Source organism: Sinohyriopsis cumingii, chromosome 13, assembly GCF_028554795.1.
Source record: "Sinohyriopsis cumingii isolate HCF-2022 chromosome 13, ASM2855479v2, whole genome shotgun sequence".
Classification (NCBI taxonomy): domain Eukaryota; kingdom Metazoa; phylum Mollusca; class Bivalvia; order Unionida; family Unionidae; genus Sinohyriopsis; species Sinohyriopsis cumingii.
The window spans coordinates 40,652,437-40,673,438 of NC_142973.1; the positions used below are offsets into that span (position 1 = coordinate 40,652,437).

Here is a 21,002-nt window from a genome sequence, read left to right on the forward strand (position 1 = left end):
GAGACCCCTGTTTCATCCCAGCCCCCAAAGGTGAGACCCTTGTTTCATCCCAGCCCCCAAAACCAAGAGCTTAATCCTGTGGGTAAATATCTGTAAAATCATTCCAAAAATTGTAATGCGTGTCTTGTCTTGTAATGCAGTACAACTTGTCTTGTAATGCAGTACAGCTTGTCTTGTCTTGTAATGCAGTACAGCTTGTCTTGTAATGCAGTACAACTTGTCTTGTGATGCAGTACAACTTGTCTTCCTCTTTTTTCAGTTTTCAATCAAATGAGATGAATCGGGTTGGTTTGTATGTTGCCGCTGATCCCCTTTCACCAGAGGAGAACTACTTTGAGGTGGAAATTTTAGATACAGGGGTCATTGGAGCAATTGGTTAGTACAGAGATATACAAAATGGTACAGATGTATGAAGCCTTGCTTTCAGGTTGTAGTAGGGCACTTATGTTTATCATGATAGTTAACATTATTTTAAATGTCAAATGTACTATTAATATAGTTAAATCACACTATAAACATAACAGTGTAATAAATTTCTTTTCTGCATATAATTGCTGGAAAAAATTGTTATGATATTAATGACATACTCAACAACTAAATAATTCATTTGACATTTAAAGGATCTGTAGTAGATGACGTCTGATTGATTGTTATCAGGTATGAAGAGAAGTGTACCATCCAGATGTATTAATGCCAGCAGCTTTGGCTGATAGACAGACATAATGTATATATCATTTTACCAGCAGCAGCAAGCTTATAATTTTGCTTAAAGTTTCCAGAGTCAGGTGACATTTATCTTTTGGTGAACAGGCAAAACATATTTCACAGAACCCTTGTAAAATATTTCTTTTTAATGATGATAAAACAAATTGGACCAGTAACAGACAGCATCACTTTTATTATATGGCCCATCGTAAGACATGCATATTATGCAGTTGAGTTTTCCATACTTCTGTCCGTCTGTTAAGATTTGTTTTCTCCAGCCTGTAACTCTGTAACAGTATATGTCATGGTGGTTTCATCATTGAAAAATACACATAAAAGTCTGCCACATTCCATGCAGGTTCAGTGGTCTCATGGTCTCGATATAATCAGTCAGTCCACATGGAATGGACCAATCACCCTCACTTTTAAGTTGAATCTATGTAGACTCTATACCATGGTGGCTCAATGGTTAGTACATACCTTTGGGTTTTGTCTTAAGTATTATTGAAATTACACTTAAAATACGGATTTGCAGAATAAAATGACAAATTATGGAAATTCTGGTAAAATCTGGATAATAGCATGTCCATGTTTGATTTGGATCAGAGTTTTTTATTAGATTCAGTGTGGTTAGTCAGGGAAACAGACAAACTTTACCATAGTACTGCAGATGCTTTAAACTGCACATATTTTGTAACAAAACATTTGTATGATCAAGCTTTTGCTTATTTTTTTGTTTATTTACAAATGGTATACAAGAAAAAATGACAGGTCAGGAAGAAAGGGACAATAAACCTCTTAATAAGTTTTAATAGTATGGACGAATGAAATGAATATTTACATTCTTGGGGGAAAAAGCAGAAAGGGAACAGATACACTTAGTTGATCATGTGTTGATTTGAGCATGTCACATGGCGGGAAAGATGAAGACAATGGGCCAAGGCTTTCAGTCTCAACAAGTGGAAATTAGCTTGAAGGTTGGACGCTGTGAAATCTTTGCATTTTCCGTAATGAGCTTTACAAGTGGCAGCTCTTCTAGGCTGAGCAATTCTGTAAAATACTCTTTCAGAGAACTGTTTCTTTCTGAGGCCCTGTTGATAAAAGCTAGGCATGCATGTTCAATTACTCTGGATTTAGTAGATTAGCAGAAGTCAGGATTTTCCAAGGAGGTTGTTGATCCATATTTTCCACTTGAGGAGAGCCATCAGGATTAGTCAGCACCCTATTTCCTCATTTTTTTTCAAGACTGAGCATTAAAAGGGAAATAGGAAAGGTGTACATGTTGATATGTTTCAAGATCAGGGAAATGATGCTGACTGTCCAGATTTTCGGATCTGGCATACTGAGCTGATTGTAGGAGGGAATCTTGCTTGTTTTTTTGTCAGAAAAGGAATAGATGATATGTCTGTCCTGTATCCCATGTTGTTATCATCTCAGCATTAAAGGAACTAATTCAAGACCAGATAAAATTTTATTTCATAGCATTTGAGTACACCTATCACCTAACTGATATCTTTAAAACCTTGGAATGGAGGTCAGAGATATTCTCCAGCTTCTGCACCAGAGACCTTTAATTCAAAAAGGTTCAGCCTGACCTGTTGGGAACTACATGTATATCAGGCCACCTTTTCAAGAGGCTCATCAGCTGTTGGCAAGCTTTCTCACATACCCACATTGGGGGCCCCGAGTGGCCAAGTGGTCTAAAGTGCTCTCCGTTACGGATCACTGCCATCTCACCTCTGTCTGCGTGGGTTCAAATCTAGGATTTGGCCAATGTGGGTATGTGTGAAAGCTTGCCAGTAGCTTCTTGTGGGTCGGCGGTTCTTCCCGGGGTTTTCCAGGGTTCTTCCTCCACCATTAATACTGGCCGTCATGCATAGCCAACAACAACAACATACCCACATTGGCCGAATTGGAGACTCGAACCCATGCAGACAGAGGTAAGATGGCAGTGATCCGTAACTGAGAGCGCTTTAGACCACTCTGCCACTCGGGGCTCCTTAGCAATCAAAGGATTGGAATGATGCAGCTAGTTTCATAAATTTCATTTGATTTTTGCACAGATGTAACATTTTATTTATCCCATGACAAAAAACCAACCTTATTTCATCAAACAATAGAGGGCCCCGAGTGGTCTAAAGTGCTCACTGTTACGGATCACTGCCATCTGTGTAGGTTCAAGTCTCAGGCTTGGCCAATGTGAGAAAGCTTGCCAGTAGATTCTCGTGGATAGATTGTTCTTTCCTGGGTTTTCCCGGGTTCTTCCTCCACCATTTATGCTGGCCGCAATGTATAGCCTATCTTTTGCTGCAAAATGGCATTAAACCCTACAACAACAACAACAACAACAATAGCAACCAAACAATAGAATAATGTAGTGAGATGATTTTCAAATACATTGGGATATGCCTGTCATTATGCCTTTCCATTGTTTAACATTATGACATTTTTGCAACACCATGAGGAGTTATTACATGTGTTGCACAAATTTTGATGTGGTATAATACAGTAAATAACACTGTAGTCATATGATAAAATAATACTTATTGTTCATGTGGGTCCACAGACATTCTAAATGACATTCGGCTTCAAATACAGAGCACATATTTTTTAGAGTCACTTCATAACTTTCATCACATAGTAACTGTTTTGCTCTCCATTTTCTGCACTGCAAATACTAGTTGTGTGTCTTGCCTCTTGCAGGTGTGGGATTGGTGCCACAAAAATATCCAATGGATTCACAGCCTGGCTGGAGAGCTTTCTCAGTGGGCTACCATGCAGATGATGGAAAGTGTGTCAATTTGCATGATATTGTTTTTTGATAATTGTCATAATTGTCCGTTCGTAGTGGTGCATTTGTCTGTTCATCCATCATTTGTTCATAAGTATGTCTTATTAAGTTTTGCATGTATGCTGCAACATTTTGATTTATATTCATTGTATACATCTCTGGCTGTTTTATTTGGACCACCAATTTTTGGGGCAAGAAAGTTCTGTTGCTTTTGAGGTAAGGAAGAGCTTGCTGATTTTGGGGTAGGGAAGATGCTGTTGATTTTGGGATAAGGAAGATCCTGTTGATTTTGGGGTAAAGAAGATCCTGTTGATTTTGAGGTAGGGAAGATCCTGTTGATTCTGGGGCAAGGAAGACCTTGTTGATTTTGGGGTAATGGAGATCTGTTGATTTTGGGGTAAGGAAGATCTTGTTGATTTTGGGATAAGGAAGATCCTGTTGATTTTGGGGTAATGGAGATCTGTTGATTTTGGGGTAAGGAAGATCTTGTTGATTTTGAGGTAGGGAAGATCCTGTTGATTCTGGGGCACGGAAGACCTTGTTGATTTTGGGGTAATGAAGATCTGTTGATTTTGGGGTAAGGAAGATCTTGTTGATTTTGGGGTAGGGAAGATGCTGTTGATTTTGGGGTAAGGAAGATCTTGTTGATTTTGGGGTAAAGAAGATCCTGTTGATTTTGAGGTAGGGAAGATCCTGTTGATTCTTGGGTAAGGAAGACCTTGTTGATTTTGAGGTAAGGAAGATCTGTTGATTTTGGGGTAAGGAAGATTTGTTGATTTTGGGGTAAAGAAGATCTGTTGATTTTGGGGTAATTAAGATCTGTTGATTTGGGGTTAAGAGTCAACTGGTCATAGTGACTGTGACTGAAAGAAGCAAAATGGTATTTGCACAATAACTCAAGTTCCCCACCTTCAAGAGTTACCAAATTGTGTTCATGCACCTCAGTTATATAAAAGAACACTTTTGAATTTGGGTTAAAAGTATATCACATGTCAAGGTTACTGTAACTATAAAAAAAAGAATTACAGAAGTGATTTTATGCCTGGGGACAGAAAATGACTATCTGTTTTGGGATCAGTAGGTCAAGGTCAATGACTAAAGGAAGAGAATTGTTTTTTGGCACCAATATTTCAGTTATGGACCATATATCTTGACCAAAGTTTTTGTAGAGTTTATATGTAAGGTATGCAAAAGGCATATTGATTTGAGTGTCAAAATGTTGAAGATCATTGTATTTTTAAGAAAAATTGGTTGTGCAGAATAACTATTGTTTTGAAGTAAGTTCTGTGACTAAACATTGTGGGTGACTTGCACTTAGGGTAGGAAAGAAAGCTTCAGCTTCTGGAAAATAAAGTTTTCAGGGGTCATAGTCATGGCAAGTACAATGATAAAAAATAATTAAACTTTGTTCAAGATAACATACCTTGACGAAAAGTTGAGATGATTGAAACCTGTTGGTCAGTAAACTTTAAAGTCCACCAAGCCATACTAGTGACCACATAGAGGACACTTTAACATGGTGCAGGTGTATGGTACTGATGTTAATTTAAAAAAAAAAAGACTAATTTTTGGGCAACAATTGTCTTAGCATGATTGAGCAAAAATCACTTGTGGTAGACAATTTTGGTGTGTGTGTGTGTGTGTGTGTGTGTGTGTAATTTTTAACCTAGCTTTAAAAAATATTTCAGTCATATTGCTACAGTGTCGGCAGTGTGGCAGTTTATAGTGATGTCCAGGTCGACCAGTCCTAACACTGACCTGTTAATGCTGAGTGCCTAGCGAGGCAGCTGTTGGTACCATTTGTATAAGTCTTTGATATAACTTGGCCCTGGTTTGAACCCTCTACCTCCTGTATCTGAGGCAGACGCTCTAAACAGCAGGTCACCAAAGCAGGCCATATTTTTTTATTCAAATGTCAAAGCCTAATAAGATTTTCAGTTTATTTTCCACATTAAAAAGTAGATAAAAAAAATACAATTTGAAAATTTGTATTTATTTAGTAAATGATTAGACTTTTTAATGCCATTATTAAAAAAAATCACGTTTGTAGATTTGTGAATTTTTAACTTTACTGGTCATAGACCAGAAGAGTTTATGGGATGTTCTGTTTGTTGTCTGATGTCCGTCCATCCGTTAGCACGTTTTTTATCACTGCTTGTCTTTTGCTAAACTACTTGAAACATTGCCATGAAACTTGTGCACACATTCATCCCAAGGTCTATTTGGTTCTAAATGAATATGGTGCTGCACAGACACTTATTACCAACACAGCAGTGATCTTGACACTCTTGTTTGTCTTATTATTTCTACTCTCCTGAATAGATGATCATATAACCATGGGGTTTTTACTAGAAGGCTTTTTATGATGTAAAGTTGGTTCTAAATCAAAATCAGGCCAATCTGACATTCAGTATGGTCACCACAGGAGCCATCTTGAAAATCTTATCACTTGTACTTAACCCTTTACCTCATAGAGTGTATGGCTTTTTAGCCCTCCGATACACATTTAGCTAGGTTACCCAGTGCAGTGTGCTATAAGTAGAACACCTGTTACCTATTCAACTCCATGCAAATAGGCCTGCCTGTTAACTGTAGTGTATGTTACGTTTAACAGCAGTTTGAACCATTTTGCATTTTTGGTACACATCTATTATGTATTGAAAAATTTAAGAGTAAAGTCCAATTGTTATAGCTGTGTAATTATTTTTCACGGAAGAATTTCAAAATTTACAAGTTCTTTGTCTGCATCTATATCACTAAGTCATCCATAGCTGCCAACCCTCACGAATTTGGCGTGAATTTCACGACTTTTTCAGCGATTCATGGATTCATGCAGCAAGCCAAAAATTCACGAATTCTCCAATTCTCAATTATTTTAAATCTTTAATAAAATAACCGATTTCCCGTTAAGCGCTAGTCGTGATATTCGCAGTTGCCGAAACGGTCTGGTACTGCTGGCTGCAATATTAATAGAACTACAGCCAAGTAGTACAGTTGGCCTGGTAGCAAGCATTTTAGCCTATGTTAATCTGTATGTATAAGAGTAGTTTTACAAATGCTTGTGAGAGAAACTGGGGCTTAACTGGAATTTTACAACACGCATGCGTCACCAACACTGATTTGAGTTACCAATCAGCATTGCATGTAAGATCATGAAAATGTCTTCACCACCAAGGAAAAAGAAATGTATTGCTCAAAAAGTGAGGTTTAATTTGGAATATATCAAAAACTGGCCGTGCATTCTGCCATTAAACATTGATATACATCATACTTTTTGCACTCAGTGTGCCACAAATTGTAGTATTGGGCATGGTCACAGAGACGATGTGAGGAAGCACATCGGTTGCAAAAAACAGGTAGAAGTTGGGAAAATTAAGAATTCACAGATTTTAGCTCTGGAATATTTTAAGACAGCAGCGGAAGACCTGCAAGCTACCAACGCTGAAGCATTATTTGTGAGTTTTCTTGTCGAACACAATCTACCTTTATTAGCTGGAGACCATGCTAAATATTTGTTCCAACAATTGTTTCTGGACTTGAACATCGCTTCCAAATTTTCCAGTGGAAGAACCAAAAGTGCTGCAGCTCCTGTGTATTCCTCACAGCAACAGTGACATTGAAAGAGTATTTTCTCTAGTGAGGAAAAATAAGACAGACTTTAAGGCCTCCTTAGCTGCAGAAAATTTGTCAGCAATTTTAGTCGCCAAGATCTACCAGCGGGCAAGAAGTCTGAACTGTTTAGAAAACAAATTTACAATCAAGCAGTTGAAGAAGTTCAAGTCTGCCAGAGTATCATGTCTTGATAAATAAATATTTCTGCATATATGTAGTGTTTTAGTTCTATATTGCGATCATGATATAGTGTAGTATTGACGGTCAGAGTGGATGGAGTTATGGTCATGGTATTTTTCACTAATTCATGTCCAAATTCACGACTTTTTATCCCTATTTTCACTAATTGTGAGAATGGAAGGTTGGCAGCTGTGGTCATCAGAAATTGATAATTTATAAAAGCTAACTGCTACCTACATCAATGTCAGAGCCTTTATCTAAATTATTGAAGCTTTCATAGTTGTGATTCTAATCGTGAAAAGTACTGAACGAAATCCGCGACCTCCATTTTGGAGAGTGGAGAATATGACCCAGTTACTTTAAATAGCCGATTTCGACCAGAGCATAAACAGCGACTACATGATCTGACGTAATGGTCATTCACAGCTATGAATGAGGTATCTAATGGGGGGTTTTCCCCGAAGGTGGCTGTACGAAAACCCACTAGAAATGTCCAATGTTTACAGCAGGCATCAAAAGGCGCTTCCATGCGAATGGAGTAGAGGTGTCAAAAGGCGCTTCCATGTGAATGGAGTAGAGGCGTCTAAAGGCACTTCCATGCAAATGGAGTAGAGGCATCCAAAGGTGCTTGCATGAGGTAAAGGGTTAACAGAAGGTAATATCATCAGGGTTTTGATCTTTGATCTGGTTTTTAAAAATAAACTGTCCTGTCCCATTACACAACGACCCTTGTAAATTATTCATTCCATATATTAGTTAGCACATGACTCTCATAAAGAGTATCCTGATTGGTCAATGGTTTAAATTCATCCATTGAATCTTCGTGTAATGGAAACCGATGGCAATGGAAAGAAGAAGCATGCTTGCAAAACATGGTGTACCGAGTTGTTGAGAGAGAGCATGACATGAAAAGTTCTGATAAAGGTTTAAAAAACATATGGAAATGGGAATGACTGGAGCGAAAAGTTGATGGAAATTTAGTTGGTCAGTTTATAAGAAAACTGAATGCTACAGGACAGGCATTTTGTGACCTCTGCAAGAAAGATCTGAATTAACGGTAATCGCAGTTGGAAGAGTTTGGAACAGCACCTACAAAAGAAGCTTCACACAGAAAAATCAAAGTTCAGAAGGCATCTGGAAAAAGAGCAGTTAATTAATATAAGAAGAAAGATTTCTTGCATGAGAGAACAGATTTTTCACTCAGTCAGAATATGCTCACAGCATGTCGCCAATACAGGCACCAGCTTGAAAGGAAAAAGGCTCTCATCGAGAAGGAAAAGAAATGATTGCACATTGAACCAAAAAAAGTCAATCATGACAAAAAGGAAGGCTGAAGAAATCTTTGCCAAAGCCGCAAAAAGAGCTCAACTGGCATATCAACAGGTTGTTTCCATTGGAGCAAAAGACAAGTGAATGTGTGGGATTATTTGTATATAGTTGATGTACTTGGGTGTTTATTTTACAGATTTGTTTTGAAAAGAGAGAAGTATAATATTTTTGCTGCAAAAATGACAAATTATGGTGACTTAATTACGATGTGAAAACTGACATGCCCATGAAATAAATTCAGCATCAATAGTATTGGAGAACAAATTCATGTGACTATAAATATTGTGAAATTATTGAAGTAAAGTTGAACATTTTTGGTAAGTTTATTAATTTTTCAAATGATTATTTTGGGTTGTACCAGGAGCAGTTTTTTTATGAGTGTAAAATGCATTTTTGGCCAGGGACCTTCAGAGCCCTGGAGGTGGGGGGGGCACTGCCCCACGAGACGCCGTTGGGGAGGGTGGACCCAAACCCCCCTTAACTATCCGGCAGCAAGTAAAAGAGTAAGTGAATGACTTTTATTTCAATTATTATCTGTAACAAGGATCTTTAAGAACCAACATTTGACCATGATTGCACAATGGGACCTCTAAAATTGCAAGTAAACAGCCAACAGACCAAAGTTGATTTATTGCACCAGTTAGTGAAAGGGAATAGGAGAATCAAATAAATGATTTTCTGTTGTGCTTCTGTTCATGCATTCATTGTGAATCTTAAGTTTTGCAATTTGCTGGTGTTTTTTTCTTCAATTTCACCGATACTGAACGTCCTTTTACTGCTTAGAAAATCAGGTATATTCAGTGTAATACCTGTTTCAGCCAAACTTTACGATGAGTGAAACCTTTATCTGGCATGACATCATCCCCTGGTTCTAGAAGATCAAGTAAACCAGATAAGTTTGCAATAACCACATCAGACATGCAGCCAGTATAAAGTGAAGATATGAACGTTGTTGCTTCATGAGGTTCAATACCCAAAAGACGTGTTGGTATTTTTGTAATTCGAAAATGACTGGGAGTTAAGTACAAGCGATGAAGGTTGTTGAGTTCTTATCTCAGTACACTCAGTTATGACTCGGGTGGATGGATACAAAGCTCTGAAACTTTCTGGCATTAATTTTTGAACAAACTCTCTTGGTAACCAAATAGGAAAGGCACCAAGAATAAAATATAGAAAGTTAGCCTGAGTGACTATTTTATGGCTTATGGATGCCAAAGAACAATTGATTCTAACACTGAGATCCTGTTCAAGAAGACCAGCTTTTAAATGACAAAGAAACATTTCATCTGTAAGGAGCATACTGTGTTTTCTACCTGCTAGATTAATAGCTTGACTATTTTTATAGTAGGCATTCTGCATGGTTTGAGCTGATGGCTGAATACAAGTAAAGAAAGCAGTAAAGGTGTCATAGGAGGAAAAACCTGTATAGAATAATATATGAGAGTAGTCACTTGAAAACCTATTTAAGCCAAAATGTTCTATTTACAGATGGTTTTTCAATCTTTTCTTCAGATTTATGCCGAAGTTTCTCCTCCAATTCTTCTATGATTCGCTGATATAAGGATTGTTCTTGATCATCATTAACAGATTTGGCTTCTGTCTCAGCAAATAGATGTCCCAGTTACATCATTATCCATTCTGTTAAATGAAAAAAAGCATCCTTGTGCAATCCAACAATTTTATATCATTATAATGTTAGCCAAACTAACATATTTCACCCATTTTTCGGGAATCTGCTGTATCTACAATTACTTATGATTGAATAATGCCTCCTTTAAATTGCCTTTAATTGCTGCAGTTTTAGTATATTATAGTATCAATGACTTGTAATAAATTCATGGTTTAACAGCATCTGAAAAAATATTTTCTTGTTTATTATTTCCCACTCATTTTGCAAAACATATTTTTAATTACCTTTTAGAAACTGTAAGTGGCTCTTCAGAAGCATGAAGCAAGTACTTTTCTTTTTAAGGATTTCCTGGGTACTTTTTCACTCTTCCAATCAAAGATTGATGGCACTCCTTGAGAGTATGGTCTTTTTCATACTGGTGTCCATGACTTTAAATCATCCTTTGTAAAATGTTTTGAACACACGACTGTTGACTTTGTAATCAGGTGGCCGAGTGGTCTAAAGCACTCTCCGTTACGAATCACTGCCATCTCATCTCTGTCTGCATGGGTTCGAGTCTAGGATTCGGCCAATGTGGGTATGTGAGAAAGCTTGCCAGTAGCTTCTCGTGGGTCGGTGGTTCTTTCCGGGGTTTTCCCTGGTTCTTCCTCCACCATTAATACTGGCAGCCATGCATAGCCTATCATGTGCTAAAAAATGGCGTTAAACCCCACAACAACAACAACAACAATGACTTTGTAATCTAGTCAATGCAAATCAGCAAAATATGTTGCATAAAAGGACTAATACACAATACTAAGAAGAAATTTTTCAGGTTTTTACTAAAATATTACTGTTGAGTAGTAACTGAACTTTTTTAAAATTTATAAGCGTCTTTGGAACGAAGAACTTTTATATACTGAAAAATAGTAAAAGACAGCTGGAAATTTTAAATAAAATGAAATATAAAACATTACTTCATATTTCGAAAACAAATATTGAAGTGCAAAAATTCATTTAAACTTGAGTAAAAATTAGATATAATTTAGAGTGGGCCTTCATTGCTTTTTATCTTAGTTATCCATTGCTTTTCAATGTAGGATTCTTCGTAATTGAATGAAAATGAAGTGTTGGATCATATCATGAATCTGACATACCACTGGGCACACACCAATGCTGTGCTGATTTTCTGATAGTATTCCTAGTGGTATCCATAGTTACAGCAGCTTCTGCTACAGCTTGCTCAGTTAGCCTCATTCTGGCAATGGAATCTCAGGCATGCATATAATTTGAGAGGGGTCTATTGTTACTCCTAAATAGGAAAGTCATATATTGACATGCAGTTTTCATAAACGGTCTAATTATGGTATTTAGTTGGTTCTAAGTTAAAAAGGTGCATATCTGACTTCAGATGCATTTGTCACAATGAATAATTTACCATTTTTGGTCACTAGTTCTGCTGAATGGATGGTCATATCAGCATGGGGTTTTCACTGAATGGATGGCCATATCAGCATGGGGTTTTCACAAAAGGTCTTCCAATGGTGCCTAGTTTGTCCAGATTAAAATGGTGCCAGTTTTACATTCAGTATGGCTGCCGCATTAGCTAATTGAAATTCTTACTAAAGATAATCACAGATATTGTCAACACTTAGCAGTTAAAAAGAAGGAATGGCTTTATCTTGAATTTCTGGAAATTCTTTTCAGAAAGTAGAGCGTACGTTCGTATATTTTCTCAGCTGTGGAGTCATGTTTGTGTTAAAAATGTTAGGTTTGTTTTTTGTTTGGCACAAATTACCAGTAAATAACATTTGGTCATCAAGATTTCATGGGTAATTTTGTAATTTGATAAAGACTTTTGGTAAATATCTGCAGTTGAAACAAACAATGTTCGTTTTTTTCTGTTTCCCTTTTCAGGTGGTTCCTTTTGGATTATGTCCCCACAGTCATGAAGCTTCTGTACACTGTAAAACTTTTAAAAGTGTCTGCAAGGACTCCATGTTTGTTGAATTCTTAAGCAACTTAGAAAATCAAACAATATTATGCATCTAAGACAAATTTCAGCTGCAGCCCTTATGACTTTAAATTTGTTAAATACAAGTTTTAAATTTTAGTGTGCATTTATTGAATATAGAGCTGTTTATATATGTTAATAATTTACATTTGGTTTTTTTTGGTTTTTTTTTTTACAGAGTATTTCGAGCCTGTGGATTTGGGCGTCCATTTGGGCCAAAGTGCAGTGTAGGAGACCGGATAGGTTGTGGAATAAAGTTTCAAAACCAAGAGGAGGATGTAAGACAAGACCAAACTGTCAAAGTCTTCTTCACCAGGAATAGCCAAGAGGTAGGGTACTGACCTGAAACTGGTATTCTTACCATAACTTCATTTCATTTGCATTCCATTTCAGGTAATATTTGTGCACTTATCAATTTAGTCATCATTTCAGAAATGCATTCTGAATGACAGTACATAATGAAATAAAACATCTGTTAACAAATAGATTGGGTCGATTTTGGTATTGTATGAAACATATTCTCAGCAAACATTGTATTCATAGTTTGACATATATATAACGTCAGAAGTTTTTCAAAGCCATTAGAAATGTAAACTTCTAGATTCAAAAGCAAAATCAAAATACATGGTTAAAATAGTAATGAAAGAATGAAATGATCAGTGACCTGTCTGCACATCTTAGTTTGATGTATTTATATCTTACATCAGTAGATTTTCAAGCTGTTTGAAATGTGAATTTCTTGATTCAAATAAAGAAAACATCAAAATATGTTCAGAATATGTGGTTAAAAAGTAAAACAAAATAAAAATGAATTATAGTTGGTGATTCTTTGATTTCTTAGTCTCCTATTTCTTTATTCAGTTCCTCTTGTTAAAATGTATAGGAAGTTAATAAACAGAAAAGTTTTAATTGAGGCAACAAAGAGTTGTTTTTCATTTTGGATTATATCAAACATATGCCCAGAAAAAAAAAATATGCTAGTTTCACATTATCCCTATCATGCATTGACAAATTTTCAAAGCCATTTGAAACATGAATTTCTCTTCTTGATGCAAGTAAAAAAAACATAAAAATATGTGGTTAAAACATTAATAAATGACAAGTGACCTGTCTGTATGGTTCCTAATCGCTTGTTTCATTATTTGATGCCTCACTTAAGAGCTTACCCAAATTTAATCACCATTTATATCATACACTTAGCAAAACAGTCCTGTCTTAATTTGACTTATCTTAATCGTACAGTTGCGTATTTTCGAATCCATTTGAAATGGGAGTCTTCCCAGTTTTAACATATCAAAATAGAAGGTTAAGAAATAATACAAAACCTTAAAACAACCAAAAAATCCATCTTAATTTTATATGATCATGATTTTAATCTCTTATTAACTTTTTAAAAACAAAATGACAATATGGTATTTTCAGTCTTTTTTGCAAACGTAAATCCTGGTAGTAGAACTTTTTTGTACGATAAATAAAGAAGATTCCAGAATACAAAGGGCTATGCACAAAAAATACATTTATGTAATTATTTTTTTATAGCTAGATTATGTATGAAAATTAATGATACAAAAAAATTCATGAAATATGGTAGATGAAAAGTGAAAGGCTGTAATCTCTTAAATAAGCTCATTACACATGATGGAACTTGAATGCACTTGAACAGGGTAGTAAGAGACAAAACAATGTATGGAATCACACACATTTGTCATTGGAAGCACACACATTTGTCATTGGAAGCACACACATTTGTCATTGCTTATTAAAGCATGTTTTTCCAGATTTACTAGAAAGGTTACATGCATTATGCTCCTCAGCACACAAGATGGAAGAAGTGCATTAAGTCAAAAGAAAGTTACTTTGAGGAGGACAACTAAAATTTTTCTAAACAGTTAAACGACTTGTTCTTTACAACTTTTGTTACAGAACTTTTTGACAACCCAAATCTACTTATCTTGTTTACTCTGTATACCCTGTGTCTGTCCATCAGTTGATTGATCTGTCAGTAACTCTGTCTCCTAGACCACTAGGTGATAAGGTGGAATTTCAACAAACTTTGAACATTGGTTTCCCATGTGATGACCATCTGTGAGAAGGGTACAGTTGTTGGGCCCCTTCTGGTTATTTTTTTTCGTGTTTGGGTAGGTCAAAGGTCAGAATTACCACAGTTGCAGTGACACTTTTTAATAGGTTTTGGACCAAACTTCAAACATGGAGTCATTGGAGGAGGTCATATGATACATGTGAAGGATTTTGGGATAAGTTCCAGGGTCAAGGTTTAAGAGTTTGAGTTAGGTATATATGCAACAGAAAGTTTGGGGACTTGCTGTGGAATCTGCTTTCTGTGGTTTTGAAATCAATTATATTTTTGTTAGTACTTAAATTCACTGTTTAGGAAAGGAAGCATATTGTCTTTACAAAGGACAATTTATTTTTTGTACTTTGAATTTGTGGTTCATAACAAGCACAAATATACATGAAAATTGATACCCATAAACAGGAGTGAATTTTTATCATATACACTTGCTTGCAAGTCAAGTCCATGGACCATGATATGCCATTGCATAATGCACAGGTATGTCCAGGTCTGTTTAGTTTGTTCTAATAATTACTCCTTGCTGCATCTGCTAGTGCATTATTCGATGGCAGATCCAAGTTTGTGCAGTTTGCAGTTGGACTTGAGATGAAAGCCAGCACAGATGCTAGGTTTTATTTACTCCAGATCAGTTTGTTTTAATATTTGTTAAAATTACAGGTTGGCAGAGTACTAGTTCCATTCCCTGCAGGAGGTCTGTTCCCCGCCGTAGGATTGCACTCTGATGGTGAGGAAGTAAAGCTGAATCTTGATGCAGAATGGCATCATGAAGATGTAATGCATATGGCAGTGGATAGCAGTGAAGAGGAATGGACACGGCTACATGACATCAAACTCAATGGAATTGTGAGTTATAAATTATTAGTTACCCGAGTCGGAGAGACAAGTTATTTCATTATTGTGAAAAAAGCTGAATATGGAATGATTTTAATTAAAATTTATGCATTTTCATTATCTACATGAGAGTGCAGTTGAAAATAGAATCGAAAGTCCTCATGTCACATCTGCTATTAAGTATAATATAGCAGGAATGAAGAGCTTCCTCATGATAGCAGTATTAAGTATAATATAGCAGGAATGAAGAGCTTCCTCATGATAGTGGTATTAAGTATAATATAGCAGGAATGAAGAGCTTCCTCATGATAGCGGTATTAAATATAATATAGCAGGAATGAAGAGCTTCCTCATGATAGCGGTATTAAGTATAATATAGCAGGAATGAAGAGCTTCCTCATGATAGCAGTATTAATTAAACAGATCAAGTCTTCGATTATTTAGTGCGGGCTGTTCCATTAAAACATATATCCTTCCTGTGGATGACACTACAAAAGCTTCTGTAGGAGATCTGTGTTTCAAGCTGTTTTGATTCTGTCATTGGATGCTACTGTTATCCACCAAATTTGTATGATTTTGTGCACTTGGAAAACAGTGATGTGCTAGAACTCCCACAAATTAGTTCAAAGATGTGCATTAGAAAAAGCAGTATGGTCTTTTTATTTAACTGTTAACCCTTAAAATGCTTGTAGTGCTTGTAGTTTTTCAGGTAGGCAACTGATTACACATCTGGATACTTTGGCTTGACAATAATTTGTTGTTAAACTAATTTTATTGGTACATTGGGCCCTGGAACAAGCATTCTGTTGTAGTTTTCACACTGTATTCATCAAGGAAGTTTTACAAATGCATATGTAATAAATGGGCTACCTAGAAAGCCAAAATGGCTGAGTAACCACATGGTTCATCTTCATATGACGATTTCATTTGGCAAATACTTTCAGATGACAATGATTATGACAAAAAATGTTTAGCACAACTAGTTGCATATTTCAGTGAATCCTCATGAAATTTGTTAATTGTTAACTTGGGAAATGTTATTTTGATCATCAGATAATGTCAGGTTTAATAATGTGATCCTGTGAGCTTTGTTAGAGTTATTGTCTTAATGCTCCTAAGATGGAACTATTGTGGTTTTAAGTGGATTGCTGTGAAATGGCACTTATTAAGATTAAGGTCAATATTGGAAGATTTACATGTTTTTAAATTGTTATATTTGCTGTATTTTCAACAGTTATGAATTTCTTTTGACTGTGACTCATCTTCTGGGGGTTTAAGTCGGATATGAGAGATGTTGTGGTATATTGAGCAAATTACCAAAAAAAATTCTTTCTCTTTATCCCCTTGCCATGTTTATTTATTTGTTTGTTCATTCATTTGTTACCTTCCCAGTACTTTCAGTATCTTAGACCCTTTTTCACCCTACACCTATGCAGACTGGTTTATAAATGCATCTCCATAAAAAAATATTTGGATCATTCAAAAACTGGGTCGCTTACCTAATTTATATGCATGAGTGACTTCTATTTTCAGCTGTTTGTGACACCTCACTATTTTGGATGCTACTGTTATCCACCAAAAAAATCCTAAAAATTTGCATGTATATACGTTTGGATGAAAGCAAGTTAGCCACAAAAAGTTTGGTAATTGTGGTGTAATTTACATGCTTAAGTGAGTCAATATTTTGATCCAATTTTCACAACTAAGTGACTTTGTATTTTCAGTTGTTTGTCCATTACACCATCAGTATCTTGGACTCAACTACTTCAACTAATTATAAATTATGTGGATACAACTATGTAAAAGTAACTCAACCATTTAAAATCTAGGTCAGTATGACTGAATTTTCATGCTTGAGTGACTTTTATAGTTTCAGCTTTCTGTTTGCTATACTATACATTTTTTGGACCCTATTTTACCAACCCGTAAGAAAATTGGTATTGTTTCTCAGAGAACATAACATAAATGTACCAGCAGTAGGTCAGTGTGATCATATATTCACACTTGAGTGTCTTTTTTATTCACCCACCACAAGGAGGAGCACATACCTTCATGATGTTGTCTCTCTGTCTTTTACCAGTTTTGTTTTTGCTGAATATCTAAAGTTTGTCCATCATGGACATTTTCAAAACTTTGTGAATGGTTTGCACTTACGGTAAAAAACAACACTTCATTTTAGGATCAGAGGTCCTGGTTAGTATGATTGAAGGAAGAAAAGTGTTTTCTGGACAAGGATGTGTTCTCTACCATCTACAATTACCAGACTTTGTGGATGACTTGCACTTTGGGTAATGAAGAATTCTGTCAATTTTAAATGGTTAAAGTTCCAGGTCACTGTGACTGGTAAAAAGATAAATAGCTTCTGTACAATAACTATTGTACTTCAATACACAGTGCTTCTGAACTGTGTGTATGTTCAGCACTTGGAGTAAGGAAGATTCTGGTTGGGAGTCAAAAGGTCAAAGGTCAAGTTCACTGAAAATAAAGATGGATTCCATTTAATGAGATTAATGTATGTCACATGCTCAGGCTAAACGTTCTGGATAGTATGCACATGGAGTGAGGAAGAATCTGGTTGATCTTGTAGTCAAAAGATCAAAGGTCAAGAAAACAGACTGAAAGAAAAGAATGGTTTTAGCACAGTAAAATTTACATATTAGGTACCCTTGAAATTGGTAAAAATGTTTTCAAAAAGTTATGGAAAAGTCATGGAATTACATTTTTTTAAGGATTGCAGGAACCCTGAATGCATAAATATGTAAATTTACATACATTGTACATTGTGTGCACAAGAATTAGGTATTAATGGCTTTTTTGACTAAGATATCCAACATTAATGAAGAAGTTAGTGGTTCATTACAATTTTAAGCTGGAGAGTTTAGTATTTAAATTGTTTGTTAATATTGAAATGCCTTATATACATGATATAAGTCAAGATCAGCTGCAAATTACACAGACCCAGATGTGCCTTTGCATTATGTGCTGGCAGATCTGGGTCTGTTTGTAAGGAGTAATCAGTAGAACAAGCAACATAGACCCTGATCTGCAGTTGCATTATGCTACTGCAGATCAGGATGTGTGTTGTTTGCAGTTGGACTTAAAAGCAAGTATTACAGTATATCAGAGAAGTTTTTTTTTTTTTTTTCTTCATGTTCTAGACATTGGAATATGCAGGACGTGGCAAAAGCATCCAAGATGTGGGACTAGCGCAGGCCCGACAACCCTTAGATACAATGCATCATTATTTTGAAATTGAAATTCTTGATCCAGGAGAAAATTGTTATATTGCCATTGGTCTGGCAAGGAGGGTAGGTAAACTGTTTATTTGTGTTGACATCAATTAATAAAATTGGATTTCAGAACATTTATGTCTTGAGCATTAAGGTCAAGCAGAAAGCTGGGTCCATCTGGAAGAGGTTGATAAATTTTCATTGTTTTTGTTTACATGTTACATTAAATATTCCTTGATACTTTAAAACGTGCATGTCTAATAATTTCTGAGAGTTGAAACAATTGTTAAGAAAAGAACCAATAATAAATCCCGTTAAGTGTCAGTTTTGACTTGAATGATGAGCTTGCAAGTCAAAATTTAATTTTCATACATCATTAGAACTTGTGGTCTGGGTAGTAGGGAAAGCAACTATTCCAAAACAATTACAACCACCTTGTGTCATGGTAATGTGAGCACAAGGTTACACAACATATATCACATTTTTACATATTATAGGAGAAACATCAGCTTAAATTAGTTTGTGGAATGACCATGCAACTGTCATGTATGTTGTGCACCATGCGTTGTGCATCCATTAACAATTATTATTTTAAAATTCTTTCCACAGAACCAAGTTTTAGCACAGAGTACCCATGTATGAAGGGCTTTAAAATTCATACATATAATGGCCAGCATTAAGAAAATTTTTAAAAACTCTTTGATAGGCTTTTAAAAAATTGTTAACAGAATTTAGTCAAAATTATAAAAAGTATTCTGGCAGAGAGACCTTTTACATGGCACAAATAATACCAGTATGGCATCAAATATAGCCGACATTACAAAACAACGATGCTTTTACTAAAATAAACAAAACAGCGGAATAGAATTTGACCAAGATTAGCAGAAAGCATCCAGGTATGAAGACATTTCAAATGTTTACAAATGATGCCAATCCAGTCAGATATAGCTGACATTACTAAAAATTGAAACAACTTTCAGTGTCTTTCCAGAACAACTAAATAGAATTTGACAAAAGAAAGCATCTTGGCATGAAGACCTTTCACATTTGTAAAATGATATGAATCTGCAATATGGCCACAGTTACGTAAAATTGAAAAACATTTAAACACTCTTAAACCACTGAACAGAATTTGATCAATTTTGGCGGAAGGCATCCCAGCATTAAGACATTTTAAATTTATAAAAGTTATGCCAATCTGATGTCACATATGGTCAAGTTTTGTCAAATACTAAAGAGAGAAAAATCTTTAAATGATGACTTCTACAAAATTATTGTGAAAAATTGATGAACTTGATATAAATCATTCTGTACTAGACTCTTTGCATAGTAACGCAAGGGAAGTCACTGGAGTGGAGACTGTTCAGCATTACAGGGGGCAGGGGCCAGTTTTTATGCACAAATTTAATGCTGCAATCAGCAACCTAGTATAAAAAAAAATCATAAAAAATCAAATACACAAGTGAGGTCAAAAAGGTCCGTATTTTTGGATACTTATATTAAAATAAAGCATAAGAATATTATCCACTTGACTAAAGAAGCCAATGGCAGTTCATAGCAGAAGAAGTTTATGCACCCCACCCCCAAATTTCTACCTGCAATTTTCATGTCCGAATGTCATTTTTGACACCATTGATGCTCACAGTGGAAACACAAGCCCTTTTCCTAGATGACAGTTGTGCAAAACTGTGTACTAAACAAGCTGATGCAACTGAAAATAGTTGTCATCCAAGACGTTTTTGAGATATTCTACTTACATGTACCCATGTGTTTACTGCTATGGGAGGCTAGCTCATCTTCCTAGCCGACTATTGGTATTTCACTATCAACATACTGCAGAGTAACCATGGAAGGTGTACATGTCTGACATCAATTTCAAAAACATAACAAGCCCGAAACACCTAGTTCACAAATATAACCGTATCTTTTAAATAGTAAACAATAATAGCTGAAAAAGTCACACCATAGCCTTAAGTTAAGAAATTTGCCAGGGGCCAATTTACAAAACTGCACCCTACCACCACAGGTTTGGGGTTATGCAGAGTTCTTGCCCAAAATTAAAGCGTTTTAAGACTTGATTTTAGAGTACAGGATGCACAGATTTAAAAGTTAGGTAAATCAGCAAATTAATACACTTCAGATTAAATTCAGTAATCTATTATTTCATTCAGAAGATAAAATAAATATAAGTTGTACTGTAAGTAGATGAAATAAATTATGGATAATAAAAATTGAGTAGGAAAATCTTGTGACTGAATTTTCTATATTCTGCCATTTGCTTACATTGTACGGTGAAAAATACACATATGCATACACACAATATAGCCGAATTTTTTGTAGTTTTTAAAAATGTTTTTCTATACAACACAGACATACAGCAAACAAATGACCTGTACAAAAGCAAACTCAGTGCAAACCCATCTTATTCTAATTTTTCAATGTTTTTCTAGACATTTGACAAATGACATGTCCTCTATCTGACACATATCAGAGATAACAATAGCAAACAACAAATGTTTATTAAGGATCTCTAGCAAAGGTCACTAATAACTTAAGAATGTACAAATATTAGTAAACCATCCTATGAGTATAATACCAACTAGGAT

The 21,002-nt window shown here is 35.6% G+C and overlaps 1 protein-coding gene across 2 annotated transcripts in view; it reads left to right on the forward strand.

Annotated features, from left to right (window-relative positions):
• LOC149785268 (SPRY domain-containing protein 3-like) overlaps positions 1-18,525 on the forward strand; it is a 31,039-nt gene extending 12,514 nt beyond the window's left edge. For both annotated transcript variants that reach the window (XM_089979137.1, XM_089979136.1), the window contains 5 exons: positions 260-375; positions 3,409-3,496; positions 12,419-12,569; positions 14,993-15,178; positions 18,325-18,525. In XM_089979137.1, the coding sequence (XP_089835263.1) occupies positions 260-375; positions 3,409-3,496; positions 12,419-12,569; positions 14,993-15,178; positions 18,325-18,510 (727 nt within the window). In that variant the 3' untranslated portion in view covers positions 18,511-18,525. The remainder of the gene's footprint in view (positions 1-259; positions 376-3,408; positions 3,497-12,418; positions 12,570-14,992; positions 15,179-18,324) is intronic.
• The last annotated feature ends 2,477 nt before the right edge of the window (positions 18,526-21,002 follow it).